General features: G+C 51.2%; 2 protein-coding genes across 3 annotated transcripts; one reads left to right on the top strand and one right to left on the bottom strand.

Annotated features, from left to right (window-relative positions):
• The first annotated feature begins 7,592 nt into the window (after positions 1-7,592).
• On the top strand, positions 7,593-10,328 carry ZFAND2B (zinc finger AN1-type containing 2B). Of its 2 annotated transcripts, none has more exons than XM_049614850.1 (9): positions 7,593-7,864; positions 8,143-8,237; positions 8,474-8,605; positions 8,739-8,890; positions 9,145-9,234; positions 9,310-9,370; positions 9,456-9,523; positions 9,862-9,934; positions 10,141-10,328. In XM_049614850.1, exons 1-9 carry the CDS (start codon positions 7,810-7,812, stop codon positions 10,183-10,185), a joined length of 771 nt encoding a protein of 256 aa, XP_049470807.1. In that variant the 5' UTR covers positions 7,593-7,809; the 3' UTR covers positions 10,186-10,328. The 2 variants fall into 2 exon arrangements, with proteins under 2 accessions (XP_049470807.1, XP_049470808.1); XM_049614851.1 differs by having other exon boundaries at positions 7,594-7,864; positions 10,245-10,328.
• A 346-nt stretch (positions 10,329-10,674) lies between these two features.
• On the bottom strand, positions 10,675-18,423 carry ABCB6 (ATP binding cassette subfamily B member 6 (Langereis blood group)). Its single transcript, XM_049614826.1, has 19 exons — positions 17,574-18,423; positions 17,126-17,263; positions 16,429-16,615; positions 16,125-16,226; positions 15,768-15,951; positions 14,808-14,929; positions 14,177-14,286; positions 13,913-13,978; positions 13,596-13,721; positions 13,390-13,466; positions 13,238-13,301; positions 13,043-13,128; positions 12,751-12,808; positions 12,430-12,534; positions 11,880-12,054; positions 11,618-11,730; positions 11,280-11,374; positions 11,136-11,204; positions 10,675-10,952 (listed from the first exon to the last, which is right to left on the bottom strand). The coding sequence occupies exons 1-19, from the start codon at positions 18,120-18,122 to the stop codon at positions 10,841-10,843; spliced, it is 2,538 nt and encodes an 845-aa protein (XP_049470783.1). The 5' UTR covers positions 18,123-18,423; the 3' UTR covers positions 10,675-10,840.
• Between the last annotated feature and the right edge of the window lie 373 nt (positions 18,424-18,796).

Here is an 18,796-nt window from a genome sequence, read left to right as displayed (position 1 = left end):
AGTTGTATATTAAAACAAAATAAAAGCATTTATAAAGCCCTGGAAAATATTTATTATTTTTTTAAGTTTATTTATTTATTTTGAGAGAGAGCAAGCACGAGCAGGGGAGGGACAGAGAGAGGGAGGGAGAGAATCCCAAGCAGCCTCCACACTCAGCATGGAGCCTGATCCAGGGCTTGATCCTACAATGAGATCATGACCTGAGCCAACATCAAGAGTCAGGTGCTTAACTGACTGAGCCACCCAGGCACCCCTAAGCCTTGGAAATTATTTAAGATTAACAATAAGTAATCAGAGGGGTGTCTGGGTGGCTTGGTCGGTTAAGCGTCCGACTTTGGCTCAGGTCATGATCTCACAGTCCGTGAGTTTGAGCCCCACATAGGGCTCTGTGCTGACACCTTCCGATTCTGTGTGTGTGTGTCTCTCTCTCTGCCCCTCTCCTGTTCATACTCTATCTCTCTCTGTCTCTCAAGGATAAATGTATGTTAAATAAAATAAATAAAATAAAATAAAATACTAGTAAAGAGAATATTTAAAAAAAAATTTAATGTTTATTTTGAAGGAGAGAGAGACAGCGCGTGAACAGGGGAGGGGCAGAGAGAGAGGGAGACAGAGAATAAGTGGGCTCCAGGCTCTGAGCTGTCAGTACAGAGCCCAACGTGGGGCTTGAACTCACGAGCCATGAGATCATGACTTGAGCTGGTCAGATGCTTAACCGACTGAGCCACCCAGGTGCCCCTAAACATAATATTAATGCACAGATTATAATATAATATTAGTATATCAGGAATCTTGCCAGAGCTGTGAAGGGAGGGTCTGTAAGGTTGGTCGGGAGCTCAGAAATCATTCTACTGCTACCACCACACCCAACACCATGTGTAGACAATCCACCAGCAAAAAGTTCCAACTGAATGAATCACATGTTCATTTTTATTAATGTGAGTTGCCATAACAGGTATATCATAAAGGAAGTTTGGGTTGCAAAACACAGAAAACTTCATTAACAAAGACACTTATTCTGTCATATAACAAAAGGCCAGATGTGGTGCTCAGGGTAGGTTAATTTATCAACAACTCTGGATCTTTCCCATCTCTCTTCTCTGCCACCTTCAACATGTTGACTTGTCCTCTCTGCTTGGCTCCATTCATGGTCACAAAATGGGTGCCTGAAAGCTACCTGTCACAGGTAATGTTTACAGCAGAAATAAATTCTCATCTAAGTAGACAGTAAGTGCATATAAAGGTTTTATTTAAATCATAAATGAAGGAACTGGTAAAGAATACAAAAAGTGGAGGTGCCTGGGTGGCTCAGTCGGTTGGGCGTCTGACTTCAGCTCGGGTCATGGTCTCACAGTTCATGGGTTTGAGCCCCGCTTCGGGCTCTGTGCTGACAGCTCAGAGCCTGGAGACTGCTTTGAATTCTGGGTCTCCCTCTCTCTCTGCCCCTTCCCCGTTCGTGCTCTGTCTCTGTCTCTCAAAAATAAATAAACATTAAAAAAAATTTTTTTTAAAAAAGAATACAAAAAGTTGGGGCGCCTGGGTGGCTCAGTTGGTTAAGCGTTCAACTTCAGCTCAGGCATGATCTTGTGGTTCGTGGGTTCAAGCCCCAAATCTGCTGTCAGCACAGAGCCCACTTCAGATCCTCTGTCCCCCCATCTCTGTCCCTCCCCCACTCTCACAACCGCAAGCTCGCTCACTCTCTCTCTCTCTCTCTCTCTCAAAAATGAGTAAACATTTAAAAAAATGTTTTAAATACAAAAAGTTGGTTCCCTGCTTTCAAGGAAGAAATATGTATATCAATAAATGAACATAATTATTAGGTTAGGTACAAACCAATGAATGTTCCACAGGCAAAAAAATAACGCCTTTGTGGTTAGTGTTTCTTCAAGGCTATGTAAGAACAACACCGTATCAATTTCCACAGGTTAATGGTACAAAACTGTAAACTGTACTTTTATCAGCAGTGGATTGTTAGCCAAATATACTATAACAACAGCTATATTTCCAAGCGTGCCAGATGAAGGTCAAGCAGGCTTATTAGAAAAACTCTATCATTATATTTTTAAAACAACAATCATCATTTTGTCTTTTTTAAGGTTTAGGACCAACTTTTCTTTCAGGTACAAATTGTATTATATGCCTTAACCAAGGTGAATGAGGGCAGTTTAATCGGCTTAGAGCAGGAGGGCTTTCTTTTCTTTCCTTTTTTTTTTTTTTTTTTTTTTTTGCGGGGATTTTTTTAATTTGAACTAAAGTTTGCAACCCATTTATAGGATGGTGGGATGGAAATAATACAGTATGGCAACCAGCATTAAAAAAAAATGAAATAGAATATCAGAGTGCATCAAACATAAACATAATGACATCAACTATCAGTTTTGGCCTCTGGGGTGTGTGTGTGTGTGTGTGTGTGTGTTGAGTATCAATGTAGTTATAAAATGGGTATAAAATGAGGGTGCCTGCATGGCTCAATCGGTTAAGCATCTCACTCTTGATTTCGGCTCAGGTCATGATCTTGTAGTTCCTGAGTTTGAGCTCCACTTCAGGCTCTGCGCTGGCAGTGCAGAACCTGCTTGGGATTCTCTCTCTGTCTCTGTCTCTCTCTCTCTCTCTGTCCCTCCCCTGATTGCTCTCTTTCTCAAAATAAATGAACTTAAAAAATTTTTTTAATGGGTATAACATATGAGTAGTGGTTAGAAAGTTTGAAAAACACTGACTTAGGCCTTTTAAGACTCATCCTGGTGGCTGCAAAGGGATCCATGTAAAACACGACTGCTTGGAAAAGGGTGACTAAAATCATGGTTTTGTCCTCAAGGAAGGAGCTGGGGAAAGGCTGTTGGGTAGACAATCAACAGAGTGGGCTACAGCAGAAGAGTCGCCAAGTACTGCTCAATCCCATTGTTCTCATCTTCAAACCCCATGAGCTAAGAAGCCTTCTACAATCTTGGCTGCTATGCTACATTAAGTGACCCAGCACCTTCTTTACTACTTCAAACTCAAGATGGTCCACATACCACAAAATTTATCCTTTATCTCCCCTTGTGACACTAGCTTTCTCCCAAGTATCTGTTTTCTTTCACTGACAAAATAATTGAAATTTTATCTGGGCACATGGCTATCCAGCTAAGGACTACATTTCCCAGCTAGCGAATGAGCATGACGGAGATCATGTGACTATGCGAAGTGCACAGAAGTGATGTATGCAAATTCAGGATCATGCCCTTAAGTTGTAGGGGGCGCTCTCCTTTTCTTCCCCCTCACTCTGCTGCCTGGAGCAAGGACTCATTTGGGACCGTATGACAAAGGCAACAGCTTAGGATGGTGGAGACACAAAATAGGAGGTGTCCAAGCCCTGGATTATTACACAAACGAGAAATTAAGCTTCTTTCTCATTTGTGCCACTGTTTTTGAGTCTCTGTTATGGCAGCTTTGCCTGAATCCTATCTAATACTTTCTTCTTATGTATTATTAGTAGCAAATGGCAGAAGCTTGAAGGGCAGAGGTACATAGACATTGGACACATCTGTTTTTAAGGTGTGTGGACTTTAAACCATACTCTCAGACAGTAACTGTTTGCTTTCATGTCTGGGGTCAAAATCCCAGCAGGCTGAGGATTAGATAGAAGGTCAGAGAAACACAATTCTTGCCCATGATATATGCTGCTTAGATTAGATTAAATCATATGGAAACATTTTAAGTTAAAAAAAATAGTCAAATATTAGCAATTTCGTAAGTTTAAATCTAACGGAACTGATGGTGGATTTCACAGATACGGAGTTCTGGAGTTCACAAATGGCAGGTTCTTCAACAACTGTTCTTTCTTAGGGACCTACGTCAAAAGCTGGACCCCCATGGCAGAGGGCCCTCACATGCACACCTGCATCAAGAGCCTCCACAATGTCATCAGCCTGACATCAGGTTGTGATCAGAGATTCTGACAAAGCCTTGAGAAATACCCTGAATCTACTGGGATGACTCCTAACTATCTTAAAACAGACAAAACGAACTCAATGAAATAATAGCAGTTAGCCATAGTTTCATCGGGGTGTAGACTTTGGGAGGAGGCAAAAGACTTAGGTCATGATATGACTTAAGCCCAAATGTGTGAGCCACAAGATTAACCTCTTTTTATGGAGCTCACTGTGTCCCACTGCAGATAACAGAGGACTGCAGATAGCAATCTCCTCTCCCGTCCCCCAGTCAGTATGACAGTATGGTACTATGGCAGATGGCCATCCTATAGCTTATATATTATGAATACTGATTCTCTCGGCCTCAATTCCAAATTCTTGGGAAAGAATCTGATTGGCCGTATAGCCAAATACAGCAGATGCTCCTGGTGCCCCGGGCCACATTTGCTTGGTCCATCTATGACTTCAGCTACTGCTGGGGACAGTTCCTATAAGCCTTACTGGCTTCCCACCTCAAAACCCAGCCTCACCATTTCTGCCCCCGGGGCAAAGCCTCCATAGCTCAGTCAGCTCACACACAGGGGCAGATTGGCTGTACCAAGTGAGTGTGGGAGAGTTATCACCCCCAGCAACAATCCCCAACTTACGGCAGACAGGAGTCCGCCCAGCCTTCTGTCCTTTAGAAAGACAATTCTGAGGTGCATTCTATATCCCAGTGGAACTGAGCTCCTATTACCACAGTGGTAATCAGCTCGATAACATTCTTTTTCTTTTTAATGTTTATTTATTTTTGAGAGAGAGACTGTGTGTGAGTAGGGGAGGGGCAGAGAGAGAGGAGAGAGAATCCAAAGCAGGCTCCGTACTGCCAGTGCAGAGTCTGACGTGGGTCTTGAACCCATGAACCGTGAGATCATGAGTCACTGAGCCACCCAGGCACCCCTCAGTAACATTCCTTTTTTTTTTTTTTCACATTTATTCATTTTTCAGAGACAGAGAGACAGAGAGTGGGGGAGGGGCAGAGAAAGAGAGGGAGACAGGACAGAATCTGAAGCAACCTCCAGGCTCTGAGCTGTCACCAGAGCCCAACACGGGGCTCGAACTCACAGACCACCAGATCATGACCTGAGCCAAAGTTGGATGCTCAACCGACTGAGTCACCCAGGTGCCCCTCAATAACATTCTCTATTGGTTTTCTTTCCTTCCTTGTCTCCGTCTCCTACTTTGGCTGGGATTACCTCCCACATGAACCACCTGCACCCAGATCCTTATCTCAGGCTATGCTTTTGGGGCAACACAAGCCTAGATACCTAGTATGTGTCAGATGATTACCCCCAGACCAATCATCGCTGGGAGGGCAGAAACATGGTTGTCCTGAGCCACCCCAGGGTGTGAGGGTGGGTTGAGGGAAGCAGCAGCCAGAATTTCCCTGAAGGAATGGCCAAAGTGTACCCCATACACTAACCCCATTTGGCTGAGCTTTTGCATAGAGGTAAGTCAAGGTGTTTCCTGCAGATAAGGTTGGGATTTTTCTTAAAATGTTTTTTTCTAAGTACTTCATAATTGCTCTGGGAAAATAGAATTCCCCCCTTTCATTTTATCCTTTCAGTGATATATTGGAAAGTTACTTTTATTTTTTTGAGAGAAAGAGAAAGACTGTGCACATGTGCGAGTAGGGGAGGAGCAAAGAGAAGGAAAGGGAGAGTATTCCACGCAGGCTCCACACTATAAGCACTGAGCCCAACGCGGGGCTCAAACCTATGAACCTTAAGCTCATGACCTGAGCCGAAGCTGGACACTTAACTAAGCCACCCATGCACCCCAGATAATTTACTTATTTTAAAATATCTATCTCATACCTAAACTCCTTACTGAACTCTAATTCTAAACACTGCCCCCACTCCAGTTCAAGCCATCATCATCTCTTGCTTGGATTGTAGCAGCTGGTATCCTATCTGGTCTCCCTTCTTCCGATCTCCTAGTTCCTCTGATCTGTTCTCCACTCTGAAGCCAGGGTGATCTTCCCCAAATACAAACCTGATCATGTTCCTCCCCTACTTAAAGCTATCTGTAGTCTCTTGTTATATTTATGCTGAAGTTCTCAATACTACTGTGGCCTCCACTATCTGAGCTAATATGACCCCTGCTAGCTCTCCAGCTTCCCCTCTAGATTGCTTTTTATACCCTAAGATCCAGATGCCCCAAGCTTTTTTAAAGTTGATGTAAAGACCTCGTTCCCTCTCTTATCTCCGGGTCTTTGTCCCTGCTGATTCCTCTGCCTGGAATACCATCTCCTTCCACTCTACTCCTCTCTCCCTTAGCCTTCACTTAGCTATCATGCACTCATCCTTCAGGTTTTGACTTAAAAAGATACTTGTCCACCCCAGACTGGGGGTTCCTGAAATGTATATATTTGCCCTGTATGACATGTCTTTGCATATATCATCCAGTTGCTTCTTCATATGTTTTGATTAAGCTTTTTAAATTTTTAATTTCATTTTTAAAAATATTTTTTAATGTTTATTTATTTCTGAAAGAGAGACAGACTACGAGCAGGGGAGGGGCAGGGAGAGAGAGGGAGACACAGAATCCGAAGCAGGCTCCAGGCTCAGAGCTGTCAGCACAGAGCCCAATGTGGGGCTCGAGCTCACAAACTGCGAGATCATGACCTGAGCTAAGTCGGACGCTTAACTGCCTGAGCCACCCAGGCGCCCCTATTAAGCTTTTTTTTTTTTTAAGTTTATTTTATTTTTATTTTCAGAGAGAGTGAGCTGGGTAGGAGCAGAGGGGAAGGGGGAGAGAGAGAGAGAAAGAGAGAAAGAGAATCCCAAGCAGACTCTGCACTGTCAGCACAGAGCTTGACTCGGGGCTTGATCTCACCAACCCGTGAGATCATGACCTGAGCCGAAATCAAGAGTCGGATGCTTAACCGACTGAGCCCCCCAGGCGCCCATATGTTTTTATTAATAAGCTCCCAGGGGCGCCTCAGCAGCTGAGGGGCTGAGTTCCTACCTGTGAGAACAGAGGAGACCATGACAGCCTGACACAACTTACTTCATTCTTACAGCAAAACGACTTTACTTCTAAAAACAATTTTTGAAATACTATCAAACCCACATAAACAAAACCACACAATTCTAGGCACTGCGCTGGGTGCTAGGGACCCAGAACTAGGGAGACGTGGTCCCTGATTTCCCAGTACATTTATGTGCGCCTGTGTGACCAGCTGATTACAATAAGGTGATGTGGTGCTAGCACAGAACCAGGGAGATCACAGAGCAGGTACTGGGGAGGGTCAGGGAAGTCTTACGGAAAGGGCATCAGAGCTAAACCTGGAGGAAGGATCCACAGATCCGGAGAAAATTCTGCACTTCGAGGAAATATGGGAATCTTCAGCTCGTGGACAGGAAGTGCAGCCGTGGCAGCGGACGAAAGGGCGAGGGGGAAAGTGTGAGAGCGAGAAGCGGGCAAGGGACCCAACTGTAAAAGACCCCAAGCTACCCCAGCCCGCCTTCCCCAAGATATCTACCCTCGTCCTCGCCGGTCCTTTCGCTCTTCTGGGAGCAAAGCCGGCGCGCCGCGCGCGGCCACGCCCTCGCCTCACCCAGCAGGGAAGGGCTGGGCTCTCCTCTGCAAGGGCGCTCCTCCCCCCGCCCCGAGACTGCGCGGGACGTGCCCGCCCTGCGCGATGACGTCAGTGCGCCCGCGCGCGCCGAGGGAGGAGTGGGACCCCGCTGGTCGGGAAGGGCTCAGGTTCCGGTAACTCGGGCTGGGCGGGGGAGAGGAAAGGGCGGAGCTGGGAGCCCCCCCAGAGTGCGGGGTCGTGGCCTGGACTCGGCGCGGGAGCCCTAGACACGATCAGCGCCGCTTCTTCGGCCAGCCGGCCCCGCCCGGTCCGGCGATGGAGTTTCCGGACCTCGGGGCTCACTGTTCCGAGCCGAGCTGTCAGCGCTTGGGTGAGGGGCGGAGCGCGCGGGGGGCGGGGCCGGGCCCGCGGGGCTTGGAGCTGAAGGTGGGGCGAAGGGTGGGCTCCGGGGCTGGAAGTGTCAGAGGAGGGCGGGGATCGAAGTTGGGGTGGGTGGCTAAGGGGGCGTGGCTAAGGAGATGGAGCCTAGGAACGGGTATAGTTTGCTGCAAACCCGGTGGCCGTTTTTCCTTACCGAGTGGAAGGCTTGAGTGAGTGGGAACGACGTCGAGGTCCCGCTGGGCCTGCAATCCGACCCACTTCTTGCAGATTTTCTGCCGCTGAAGTGCGACGCCTGCTCGGGCATCTTCTGCGCAGACCATGTGGCCTACGCCCAGCATCACTGTGGGTCTGCTTACCAAAAGGTGAGGGGGCGGTCTGAGGGTGAGAGGGGGCGGGTGGAGAAAGCATGCAGCATCTCCGGAATCCCTCTGCCTCTCTTTTCCTCTGCTTTATTGCTTTGAGGCTCAGCGGTGCAAACATTGTTTCCTTGTGCGTTATAGGGGGCATATCCAGGTTCTTTCAGGGAGGCTGTTTCAGGACCTGATATTTGGTTGGACTGGGAGCGGGCCACAGACTGAACCCTGCTCCTTAACTCTAGGATATCCAGGTACCTGTATGCCCACTCTGTAATGTGCCTGTACCTGTGGCCAGAGGGGAGCCCCCTGACCGTGCTGTGGGGGAGCATATTGACCGAGACTGTCGCTCAGATCCAGCACAGCAAAAACGTAAGGTAAGCGTTGGAGGGGTTAGCCATGACCTAGCTGGGACCATGGATGCTTGCAAACTGGAACAGCTGTTATGATGGGGTTCGAGAAGTGGGGGTCAGAGTCTCAGCAGAGGCAAACCTTCCCACTCCACCTCAGATCTTCACCAATAAGTGTGAACGCTCTGGCTGCCGGCAGCGAGAAATGATGAAACTGACCTGTGAACGCTGTGGCCGAAACTTCTGCATCAAGCACCGTCACCCACTGGACCATGATTGCTCTGGGGAGGGTCACCCAACCAGCCGGGCAGGGTAATTGCAACCAAGTCCAGTACTTGTGCCTTTAGGATCTCCCCATCCTTTTGGAACTTACTCAGCCTCTTTCATTACAAGTTGGGGAGCTTCAAACCTGTTGCCTTTGGCTAGGGGAGTCTTTTAGCTTCATTTTCAAGTGCCTATTTTTCTAGACTGTTTGGAGGAACTCCCCTCCTGACTTCCTGGGTAAGGCCTGGGAGGAGCCTGCAAGCTATCCTTGGAAGCATGCCAAGAGTGTCTCTTCTCTACAGACTTGCTGCCATCTCCAGAGCACAAGCTTCTTCTACAAGCACCATCCCCAGCCCGAGTCGGACATTGCCTTCATCTACTTCTCCCAGCAGGTAGGCCTGCCTGTTTCTCCTCTCCCTTTTTCCCCTTTGCATCTCTGACCTCAGCCTCTTGAATGTCTGCCGTAGAGCCACAACCCAGTCTCCATCCCGGACAGCCCCTCCGGTGATTGCTCTGCAGAATGGCTTGGTGAGTTGGGTGGAGGTTGGATGGACAGAAGGAAACCCACACGGAGAATAAAGTCCAAGGCAACTGGTCTTTCTCCTTTTTACAGAGTGAGGATGAGGCTCTGCAACGAGCCCTAGAACTGTCCCTGGCAGAGACCAAACCCCAGGTCCCAAGGTACCTACTCTGGTGAAAGATGATGGGATGCGGGCAAAAGCTCAGATTAGAGGGAGGTACGTGGGACCACTCCAACCCCATGTAGGATGATGGTTAGGCACTTGGGCTCAAAATGAAGCTTATTAACTATATGATCTCTGACAAGTTCTTTTAACCTATAAGGTTATAAGGTTCTTAGTTTCCTCTAAAATGGAACAGTACTAATACCTACCTACTTATAGGGTTGTGTGGAGATTGAGATAATACTCAGAAGTGCTTAGCACGGCGATGCCTAACAGATAAGACACTCATGTTTCAGATATTATTGTCATCTAGTTTAAGCTGTTCCTCCCTCTCAGTTCTCAGGAGGAAGAAGACTTAGCTTTAGCACAAGCACTATCAGCAAGTGAGGCAGAATACCAACGGCAGCAGGTATGAGGACTGGGTGGGGGGAGTTGAGGTCCTGCGTTGGGAGTTTGGGGGGCTTTCTTCAAGTGGTAGAGAGTGTGGAATGGTGGTTATCCTTTTGCTTTTGGTGTGACTCTAGCCCACGCTGGGCTCTGAAGTGAGGACTGTCCCTCATTTCCTTGACGTCGCACCCTGTCTTCCTTCCCTTCCTTCCCCCTTCCTTGCTCCAGGCGCAAAGTCGCACCTTGAAGCCGTCCAACTGCAGCCTGTGCTAGGGCCTTGGGCTTGGGGAGGGAGGCTCGGCTGAGGAGGACTGTGGCCCTCACACCTCTAGGGTACAGAGGGAGAGGAGGCTGGGAGCAGCCTGGAAGACTGAGGAGAAGGAGAAGAAACGGAGGCCCCCTCCAGGGAGCGTCAGGAGGAACAGCTGTGGAGCCCAGCCCACAGAAGGCCCCGCTGGCCTCTCCAGCTGCACAGGAGAGAGCGGCTAGAACCATCCGGCGGCTGGGCCTCGGGGGATGCCGGCCAGGCCCCGTTCAGCTCCCTGCATCATGTAATCCCCCTTACACTGGGGCTGCCTCATGCCGAGGGGACAAGGAGGGGCCTGCAAAGAATAAAGGATCTTGGCAGTCAATAAGACCTCCAAGTGCTGTGTTTCTTTCTCCTCTACAACCGAAACCAGGGGGGTCCTGTCAAGAATGCTCCCCTGACTTAAGTGTAGAGGCCCACGGCAGTACCCCACATCAAAGTCACAAGGATCCTGGCATAGTCCACACTTTTATTTCCCCAAAAAGTGCTTTTCTGAAAGGTTCTTTGCTCTCACTATAGCTAGCACCATACCCCAACCCCAGCATGAAATATACTGGGAAAAGGGATACATCTCATTCCCTTCTGAGTTTTCCTCTTGGAGGGAAGTGGCCACAACCCTTGTCACTGTGTCTCAGTCTGGGATTTGGTGTCTTCAGAGACTTCTTCCTGTCCCCGCTGCTGCAGCTGCCACATCTCCGCATACACCCCACCTCGGGACAACAGAGCCTCGTGCCTGGGGCAAAGTGGAAAGTGTAGGTCCCAGCTATCAGTTCAACCCCAAGAGTCCTCACCAGCAGCCCACAGAGATGAGTGCGATTGGCAAGGGAGATCCCTTTCAGAAACTCCTGGGATTTCACCTTTTCCTGGGGCCCCCAATTCAGAGGCCCTGCCTCATTCATCCTGCTGTGTTCCTTACCGTCCTCTCTCCACAATGCAGCCATCCTTGAAGACGAGGATCTGGTCAGCATCAACCACAGTTGAGAGCCTGAGAAATCAGAACTGGGTTATGCACCACACAACACGAGTGGGCCCCCCGCCGCCTGCTGCCCCGGTCCTGTACCTGTGTGCTACTACGATGGTGGTGCGGTTGGCACAGACTTTGGCCAGAGAAGCCTGGATGGCCCTCTCATTAGACGTATCCAGCGCCGATGTTGCCTACAGAGAGGATCTGTGTAAACCTGCCCCTGCCACCCCAAATCCCCATGGAAGGAGGATGCCAGCTGCTAGCTGAGGGAGGCCTCGGGAATCAAAAAGAATCTGTCTGCACTTGAGAACCGTAAGGTGTTTTTATGAAGCCAGGATTCATGATATCTATCCGTGAGGGAAAACTGCCCACCAGGAATGGCCTGGCCACAGGCAAAGGAGGAAGGAGGAGACTGGGCTGCCCAGGGTTCTCACCTCATCCAGCAGAATGATGTCTGGAGCCTTGAGAATGGTACGAGCAATGGCCACACGCTGCTTCTCCCCACCACTCAGCTTCAGTCCCCGCTCGCCCACCTGTGTCTCGTATCCTGTGAATATCACCCACCTCCCTCTAGTCACACATAATAAACTTGGTTTCTGTGACCAGATGGGCAGGAAGGGATGGAACAGAGGCCGGGGGGGGATGGGGACAGCAGGACTCAATCAGGCAGGGCACGGACTCTGCAGGGAAGTTCACCTTCAGGGAAAGCCAGGATGGTGTCATGGATGCCCGCGGCCTGAGCAGCAGCCACCACCTCCTCGTCCCCGGCTGTGATGCAGCCATAGCGGATATTGTTGGCGACGGTGTCATTGAAGAGGACGGTGTCCTGGGGCACGACTCCAATGTGAGACCGGAGGGAGATCTGGGTCACCTGGGGCCAAGAGACCATATGCCTCAGCCTGTGAGACTGCCCCAGGCCCGGGAGATAGGACGGACTGGAGGGAAGCACATGGGATGAGGTACAGGAACCCTGTCACCAGCCCCCCAAATAATTCTAGCTGTGGGGGCAAATCACTCGACCTTCCCGAGTCTGTTTCCCTGTCTACAAAGAGAAAATACGCTTTTTACGCTCATGACTACTTTACTTGGATAGGCCACGGAATGCCAAGAAGGCTGAGATCTCTTGCTGCAGCTTTCTGCAGGGGTGACATCTCCTTCTCTCCCTGGAGAGTGGCCAGCACTTCACAGAACGCTATTCTTTCACACACAGGCCCCTAAGTCACAAACTCCTCCCGAGCAACCTTACCTGGGAAATGTCCTGCCCATCTATTCGGATGCAGCCAGAGCTGAGGTCATAGAAGCGGAACAGCAGGCGCAATACTGTGCTCTTCCCTGCTCCAGATGGGCCCACCTGTTGCATTGGAAACAGAAGGAAAATATTTTCAGGCCCACTGGCTTTTAAGGCTTGCTCTGTAAGAAGCCACCAATGTCCGTGGAGGCTGCTACATTCAATCCTGTGGCCCACTGTGACAGGATTCTGACTCCACAGCCTGGGTCACAAATTTCCATGAGCACCGCAATAGGGAAACTCAAGGAGTCTGGGCCAAGGGGCTGGGTCTCCTCTCACCAGGGCCAGTGTCTGTCCAGGCATGACAGTGAAGGACACATCCTGCAGGGTTTCTCGCCTGCAAGGAAGGGTGGGCATGGTCAGCAGGCCTGCTGTACTCCCAGTGCCCCCTTCCATCAGCAGAGCTGCTACCGGGCCCTGCCCCTCCCCTGCTCAGGCTCTCTTTCCAGGCAGTGGTGGGCTGAGAAGCAGGGATGGCGTGGGGGTGGGGATGGGGAGGGTGGGGAATGGGGGCAAGATTGCATATGGACAGTGGGAAAGGGGGCTGTGAGATGGCAAAAGGGGGGCTCACCCACTGGTATAGCTGAAGTGCACATTCTCAAATTCTATCTGGCCCTTCTGGAAACGCAGGGGCCCGGCTCCAGGAAGGTCCTTCACCTGGGAGAGTGGGACCCAGGCATGTTACCATTACAGGTCTGGTACTCTCCAGACACCAGGAGCACCGTGTGGGCTCCCACTTCCCCCCCCCCCCCCCGGCTTCACTCACTTCTGTCTTCTCTTTCAGCAGGTCGAACATGTTCTCCATGTCGATGAAGTTTGTCTGGATCATCCTGCAAAAACAGTGCTGGCTGGGGCTCCTCTGAGGAGTTGGGGAAAGAACTGTGCATCCTCAACAGGCGAGGGTGGGAGATCAGTTACCTGTAGTAGGTGCCAAACCAGTTGAGGGGCATGTACAGCTGGATGATGTAGGTGCCAAACAGCACAAAGTCCCCAACCTTGTGAAGATCCACAGAGAAGTGCAGAGTCACAGAAGGCCTTCAGGCTGTCACCTTCCCGCTTCCCACCCAGGAACCTGGGGGCCCAGACATAGGCCCTCTGCCCTGTCCCCAGCACAATTCTCTGACCTGTAGCTTCTGCTCACTGACAAAGTATGCACAAAGCAGGGAGCCAGCAAGGAGCCCAAGTCCAATCACCAGATTCTGGGTCTGATTTAGTAAAACCAGTGAAGCATTTGACTTCCACTCCAAATCCTGGGGCAATAATACGGGGCAGGGGTTAGCGGGGTGGGGGAGGATGTCACATATACACTCTCACCAAATCCAAACCTGGGCCCAGGCATCTTCAACCTCAAATTTTCAGCCAGAACCGTACTCCTCTTGGCCCTGGCAATTCCGCGAGGCTAGGCCATTGCTCTCGGCAGGCCTCAAACTAGCATCCTCACCTGATAGTTGATAATGGCCTCTCGGTAGCGGTCTACTTCGTAACCTTCCGCGTTATAATACTTCACCTGATGAATTCAAACCACGGTTGTGAGACGTGGCTGCAGCATTTACACCTGGATTATTTCCTCCAGGTCCCCAATCCCCCCTTCCTCATTTTAAACAGCACCCCACCCCCCCCAGCTCCCTAGCAGCCCCGCCGGTCCCAGACACGCTGCTCCACCAGCCACTGTGCCTCACGCTACTGCCACCGAGGCCTTCATTACCGTCTCAAAGTTTAGTAAAGAGTCCACGGCTCGTGCCCGCGTGGCATTTTCCTGTAGGTTCATAGCACGTCGAAACTTTGTTCTCCACTCAGTGACCACAATGGTCAGGACTGCGAGGGACAGGAGGAGGAGGGAGAAGCGATCAAGACATCACCCCAAACCAGAGACCACAAGAGGATGTCTGCTATCTGCCACATACACGTGAACCCTGTACTACAGGCCAGGGACCCAGATTCCCAAAGGGAAAGAGCACTAAGCTCCCTGAGGGAAGGGGCTGTGACAGAGACACCTTTGCAGCCCGTGCAAAGCCTTGCGTGTGAAAATGCTTCGTTGGTGGCCAAGTGAAGCCAAGCTGCATCTGGTTACACAAATGAGGTTTCTCCTTGCCCTGTACCCACAGCAGGCCCCTAATGTGACCAGGATGCCCTTCCCTGGCCCTCCATCCAGGCTGAGCTGAGGTTCCCCTGGCAGAGGAGGAGGCCAACCCATCATGTTGGGGAGCAGCAGGAGCTTATTCAAGTCCACTGATCTACAACCTCCCCGTGGTGGGCCACCTGAGTGGGGGCGGGACTCATGCCCAAGGGAGTCCCTGGCATAGTTCCGGGAGACGTCTTCACCAAGCAGCACTCACTGAGGTAAAGACTCATGCACAGGAACACAATGAGGCCAAACCAGGCGTTGAAGAACATGCTGAAGTAGATGATGCCAATGGTGATGTCAGCCAGGGTGGGGAGGACGTTGAATACCAGGTAGCTAGGAGGGCAAGTCAAGCGACAAAGAAAGGTTTAGGGGCTTAGAGCCAGCAACTCTGCCTCCAGGAATTTCAGCGTGGTGTTTTCTTTTTCTTTTAAACGTTTATTTATCTTCGAGACAGAGAGAGACAGAGTGCACGCGCGCACATTTGTGCATGAGTCGGGATGGGGCAGAGGGAGAGGGAGACAGAGAATTCAAAGCAGGCTTCGCACTATCCGTGCAAAGCCTGACGTGGGGCTCAAACTCACGAACCGAGTTATCATGACCCGAGCAACGTCAGATGCTCAACCAACCGAGCCACCCAGGCACCCTGGTGTTTTGTTTTTCAATAGCAACAGACCAGAATCAAGCTAACTAACCCTCAAGAGGTGGGTGGCTAAGTAAACTGTACCTGCCCCAAGCACAGAATGCCGTGTCAATTAGAATGAATGAGAGGGAGCTTCATGCATAGTAAGGATATATCTCCCTAATGTCTTATTAATAAAGCAACTCTAAGAATGACACCTATGTCATGATACTGCTTGTTTTATGAGAACCCTCCCCAATATCATATTAGTGCTGTGAGTCTCCACGTATACATGTGAACACATAAAAAGCAGAACTCAACATACTAGATGGAGTGGGAACCTTTGGAGAAGTAAAATTTATAAGATATCACATAAGATATTTGCTCCATTTTATTTGTCTTATTATGAGAGCAGATGCGTGCTAATCTTGAAGTTAAAAAAAAAAAAAAGGATGGAGAGGCAGCTGAAGCTAGGTGCTTTCTCTGGACAGCCCCTTCATTCCTGTGTCTCCAGCCCCACCCTCCCACACTCCATTTCCACTGGCCTGGCACCTGAGCAGCCCTGTGACGCTGGACGTGCCCCGGTCTACAATCCGCAGCACTTCCCCCGTTCGGCGCCCCAGGTGCCAGCGCAGCGAGAGCTCATGCAGGTGGGAGAAGAGGTGCAGCTGCACCTGCCGCGATGTGAACTGCTGTACCCGGATCCACAGGAACGTGCGCAAGTTGCTCACAAAGCCTGGGGGGAGCCAGGGGAGGCCTCAGTAGAGCTTAGGGGCCAAATGACATCGGCCCAGTACCCAGACATGAAAAGTCTGAGAACCCCAAGGGGTCAGGGGAGGGATGCTTGGGGGAGGAAGGCAGGGAGGGACCAATACCAGCCAGGGGGATAGCAGAATCCCTCCCTCATACCTGTGCTGCCAGTGCCACCGCCCTGGAGGAACTTGAGGAAGACATAGGTGATAACAGTCCAGGCCAGGGAACTCCAAGGCGCCTTCTCAGTCAACAAGTTCACTATGGTGGAGAAAATAAGTCAGAGGCCACTTATGGCCCCCAGGACACTCTTCAGAAGAAACCGATCCAGGCACCAGCCACAGCCTCTTTCTGATTATCCAGCTCCTAACACTGTCCCACCTTCCTAGGTTTGGGCCCCCACCCCTCACCAGGCCAAATAAAGGACCAGAAAGAGCTGAGCTGGCACTCCTTCCCCCCTCACCTATGTTCCTGTAGAAGATGGGGACCAATACGTTCAGCCCCCGTTCCAATCCCATGAGTCCCAGGCAGATGAGCACAACAAGCTGCAGAGCTGGACTCCCTCGAGGCCACAGGTAGCCACTCAGTAGGCGGAGCTTCCTGCCAAGGTCTCGCCAGGTAGAGCCTGGTGCTTCCTCTGTTGACTGAACCTAGGAATGTAAAACACATAGGGGAGGAGAGCTCAGAAATCAGAGAGAAGTGCCCTAGAGGCACCTGAGTGGCTCAGTCGGTTAAGTGACTAGATTCTTGATTTCGGCTCAGGTCATGATCTCACAGTTCATAAGATCAAACCCCACATTGGGCTCTGTACTCACAGCACAGAGCCTGGAGCCTGCTTAGGATTCTCTCTCTCTCTCTCTCTCTCTCTCTCTCTCTCTCTGCTCCTTCCCCATTTGCACACACACTCTCTCAAAATAAATAAGTCAACATTAATAAAAAAAAAAAAAAAAAAAAAAAGGAAGTGCCCTAGCCAAACCCCTCTAGGGAAAATGTATCGGACTGCAGCTTCCAGTTATCTTAGACCCCAAATGATTCCTGATGAGGTCAGAAAGCCTCTTGTGGCATAAACTGAGATTTGAGAAAGAATTATTATGGTGGCAAAAAAGGATGACAGGCAATGAAATTAAGACAGGCTCTAAGGTTCAGAAATTCAGGTGTACCTGGGACCTCTCTACATCTTGATCTTCTTCATTAACCTTCAAGGCGTAGGACTGGGGACGAAGTCCAGGGGCCCAGAGTCCCAGGATAAAAAGCCCTCCAGAGACCACATACCGCAGCACCCATAGGCTAAATTGGACCTAGAATGAAACGCGTAGGGAGAGCATCAAGGAAGGCCAAAATGCCATTGTTACCACTTAGAACAGGGCTAGGGAATGGGGCAGGGCACACACCCAGCTCAGGGGCCCAGCATCAAACAGGCTTTAAAAAAATGTAGAGTGACTCAGCACAGACACACCCCACCAGCTGGCTATCAGCAACCTGCCAAGCAGGCCTCCTCCTTTTTCTCTTAGAGGCATCCCAAAGTGTGGAGCCAGTGTGACTAGACATTCTGTCTTTCTCCCCAGCCCTTGCCACTCATGATTCTCCATTCCCCACAAAGTCCCTTACCTTCTGGCTCAAGTCTGCCCTTGCCCACCACCACTGTGGGCTGTTCCAAGACACAAGAGCCAAGTTCTCAGCTGCAAACGCCACAGTCCAGAGGAGCAGGAGACCCAAGCTGTGCCTGAACTCGATCCAGATGCCCATTGCTAGCCTTTGCCAGGCCTGATTGCGTTCCACCACGAGCAGCCCCAGGCCACAGGCGCTGGCCAGAGTCCCAAATATGGAAGCCAGCAGTAGGTAGCCTGGCAGCGGGGCTCCCCCAGTAGTGCCCACCCGGCCAACCAGGGTAGCTAGGGGCAGCGCCACCTGGAGTGTAGCCAAAAGTAGCTGCAGCCCATAAGGAAGGACAAGGGGGCCGGCGCTCCAAGACAGCTCACGGGAGCCAGCTGGCCACTCCCGACGCTTGCAGGTAAGGGCTAGCACCAAGGCCAGAGCCCCCAGGGCCATCAGTATCGAGGGCACAACCGTGAAGAAGAAGCAGGGACTAAGGCCACCCTTCTCCCAGGCCGGACCCACGGGCCCTTCGGCCTCGCAGTAATTGCCCACAGTCACCATGGTAATGCGTGGCCGCCGGCCGAGGCTGCGGGGACTGCGGGAAGGGAGAACGGGACCGGCTGCTCAGGGCGGGACGCGAATGCCAGGGTGTCTCGGGTCATGGAGACAAGGGGCGCCAAGCCGCGGGCCTCTCGGGCAGGGACACACGTGGGTCCGGCCACACTACCCACTCTCTTCGCGCACGCGCCGCCGACACGCACTCACGCAGGGCACGTACGCCGTCTTCGGCAGTCCGTCCGCCCCTCGCTCGCAGCCCAGGCAGGACCCTCCTGCCAAGTCCGGGCCCAAAGGAATGTTGAGCATCTGACTGGAGCGGCTCTGGCGCAGCAGCCCTGCCCACCGGGGGGCGGCCTCAGCCCCTACCTAGGGTCCCCATTGGCCAAGCTCCCTGAAGGGGCCGGGAGTTAAGGTGCACGCGGGAAAGGCAAAATACAGGGGCGGAGTCGGGCTGGTCACGTGCGCAGGGCGCGAAATCTGACCGCACGTACAGCGGGAGACCTTGACCTCCACGGAACCGTGGCTAGGAAATGGACCTTTTGCTAGCACGCTGGCTCGGTTTAGCTGAGTGACGGCATAGGCCCACTTTCCTATAGGGCCCCAGCCACCTGGGGGATCAGGCGCAACCCACTCGTTCTCAGAATCCTAGCCGCGCGAGAAAACAGGCCAAGACCTGG

This window comes from Panthera uncia (genome assembly GCF_023721935.1).
Source record: "Panthera uncia isolate 11264 chromosome C1 unlocalized genomic scaffold, Puncia_PCG_1.0 HiC_scaffold_3, whole genome shotgun sequence".
Taxonomy (NCBI): domain Eukaryota; kingdom Metazoa; phylum Chordata; class Mammalia; order Carnivora; family Felidae; genus Panthera; species Panthera uncia.
This window is presented reverse-complemented; position numbering and strand designations above follow the sequence as displayed.

Bases quoted from the DNA above. Each gene is read 5' to 3' on its own strand.
- ABCB6 (XM_049614826.1), bottom strand. From the start codon at position 18,122: ATGGTGACTGTGGGCAATTACTGCGAGGCCGAAGGGCCCGTGGGTCCG. The intron at 13,979-14,176 runs GTAATGAAGGCC...TGAATTCATCAG, and splicing joins CTTTACTAAACTTTGAGACG to GTGAAGTATTATAACGCGGA. The intron at 13,467-13,595 runs GTCAGAGAATTG...GATCTTCACAAG, and splicing joins TCAGTGAGCAGAAGCTACAG to GTTGGGGACTTTGTGCTGTT.
- ZFAND2B (XM_049614850.1), top strand. From the start codon at position 7,810: ATGGAGTTTCCGGACCTCGGGGCTCACTGTTCCGAGCCGAGCTGTCAG. The intron at 8,891-9,144 runs GTAATTGCAACC...TCTTCTCTACAG, and splicing joins CACCCAACCAGCCGGGCAGG to ACTTGCTGCCATCTCCAGAG. The intron at 9,935-10,140 runs GTATGAGGACTG...TCCTTGCTCCAG, and splicing joins CAGAATACCAACGGCAGCAG to GCGCAAAGTCGCACCTTGAA.